This window comes from Echinops telfairi, unplaced genomic scaffold, assembly GCF_000313985.2.
Source record: "Echinops telfairi isolate 266 unplaced genomic scaffold, ASM31398v2 ScPeMD7_23;HRSCAF=83, whole genome shotgun sequence".
Classification (NCBI taxonomy): Eukaryota; Metazoa; Chordata; class Mammalia; order Afrosoricida; family Tenrecidae; genus Echinops; species Echinops telfairi.
In genome coordinates, this window is record NW_022103920.1 from 24440232 (window position 1) to 24441073 (window position 842).

General features: G+C 44.5%; 1 protein-coding gene across 1 annotated transcript in view; it reads right to left on the reverse strand.

Annotated features, from left to right (window-relative positions):
• Positions 1-842, reverse strand: part of CPED1 (cadherin like and PC-esterase domain containing 1) — a 337576-nt gene that overhangs the window by 293698 nt on the left and 43036 nt on the right. Inside the window, exon 6 of the mRNA XM_013005960.2 lies at positions 725-834. Coding sequence (XP_012861414.1) covers positions 725-834 — 110 coding nt within the window. The remainder of the gene's footprint in view (positions 1-724; positions 835-842) is intronic.

The window sequence follows — 842 nt, forward strand, 5'->3', positions numbered from 1 at the left end:
ACTTGAATCCCTCTAGAGCACTATTCTATTCTGTGCACACGAGGGGCACTAAGAGTCAGAGTTACGCTGACGGGAGCCAAAGCCGTTTGAAGGCGTGCAGCACAGACCAATGGAGTCATGACGAGGACGCATGGTATGCCCTCTGTGACGCAGATTTTTGCTCAAGGAGGGTTAACTGTTATTGCTCCTATCCTTTCTGACCCTCATCGGCTGCTCCGGGACCTTGTTTAAAAACGTGCCTCTTGTTTTTCTCTCCACATAATAGAAACAAAATCCTTGAGGAAGAATGGAATCAATGATAAATACCCACCCCCCTTTCACATTAAGAGCCAAACTGTGAGACATTTTTACGCTGGCTTCGAGAAACGATTTCCAGCGCCTTCTACTTGCAGTCAGATGGGATGGCAATTTTGTTAAACTATAGAGCAGCTCCGTGCTGGTCAGAACATGTATTCAGGCTCATAAACGTGAACACTTTTTATGTAACATTTAAACTTGAACTATACAACTCCATAGACAAGGATCTATAGGATTAAAGCAATACACCTGGGGTGGTGGGGAATTGAGAGGACTGAGAAAAGGAGCTAAATTTTCAGGATGCAAGAAAGTGATGATTGGTAGACATTTATTTTCGTGCATTTATTTAAAGGAAGGCAGTAGCACTTTCTAGAAATTTCTAAACATGGTAAGTCAAGCGACCGTGCTAAGTAATTATTGCTCTGACCTTGTTCTAGCAGCTCAGGTCCAAAGCCAGCACCAAGCTTTTCTTCAACGATGAGAACAGCATAGCGATGCTGAGAGAGAATGTGCTGCAGGACGCGGAGCTCGGTGCTGCTGGAGGA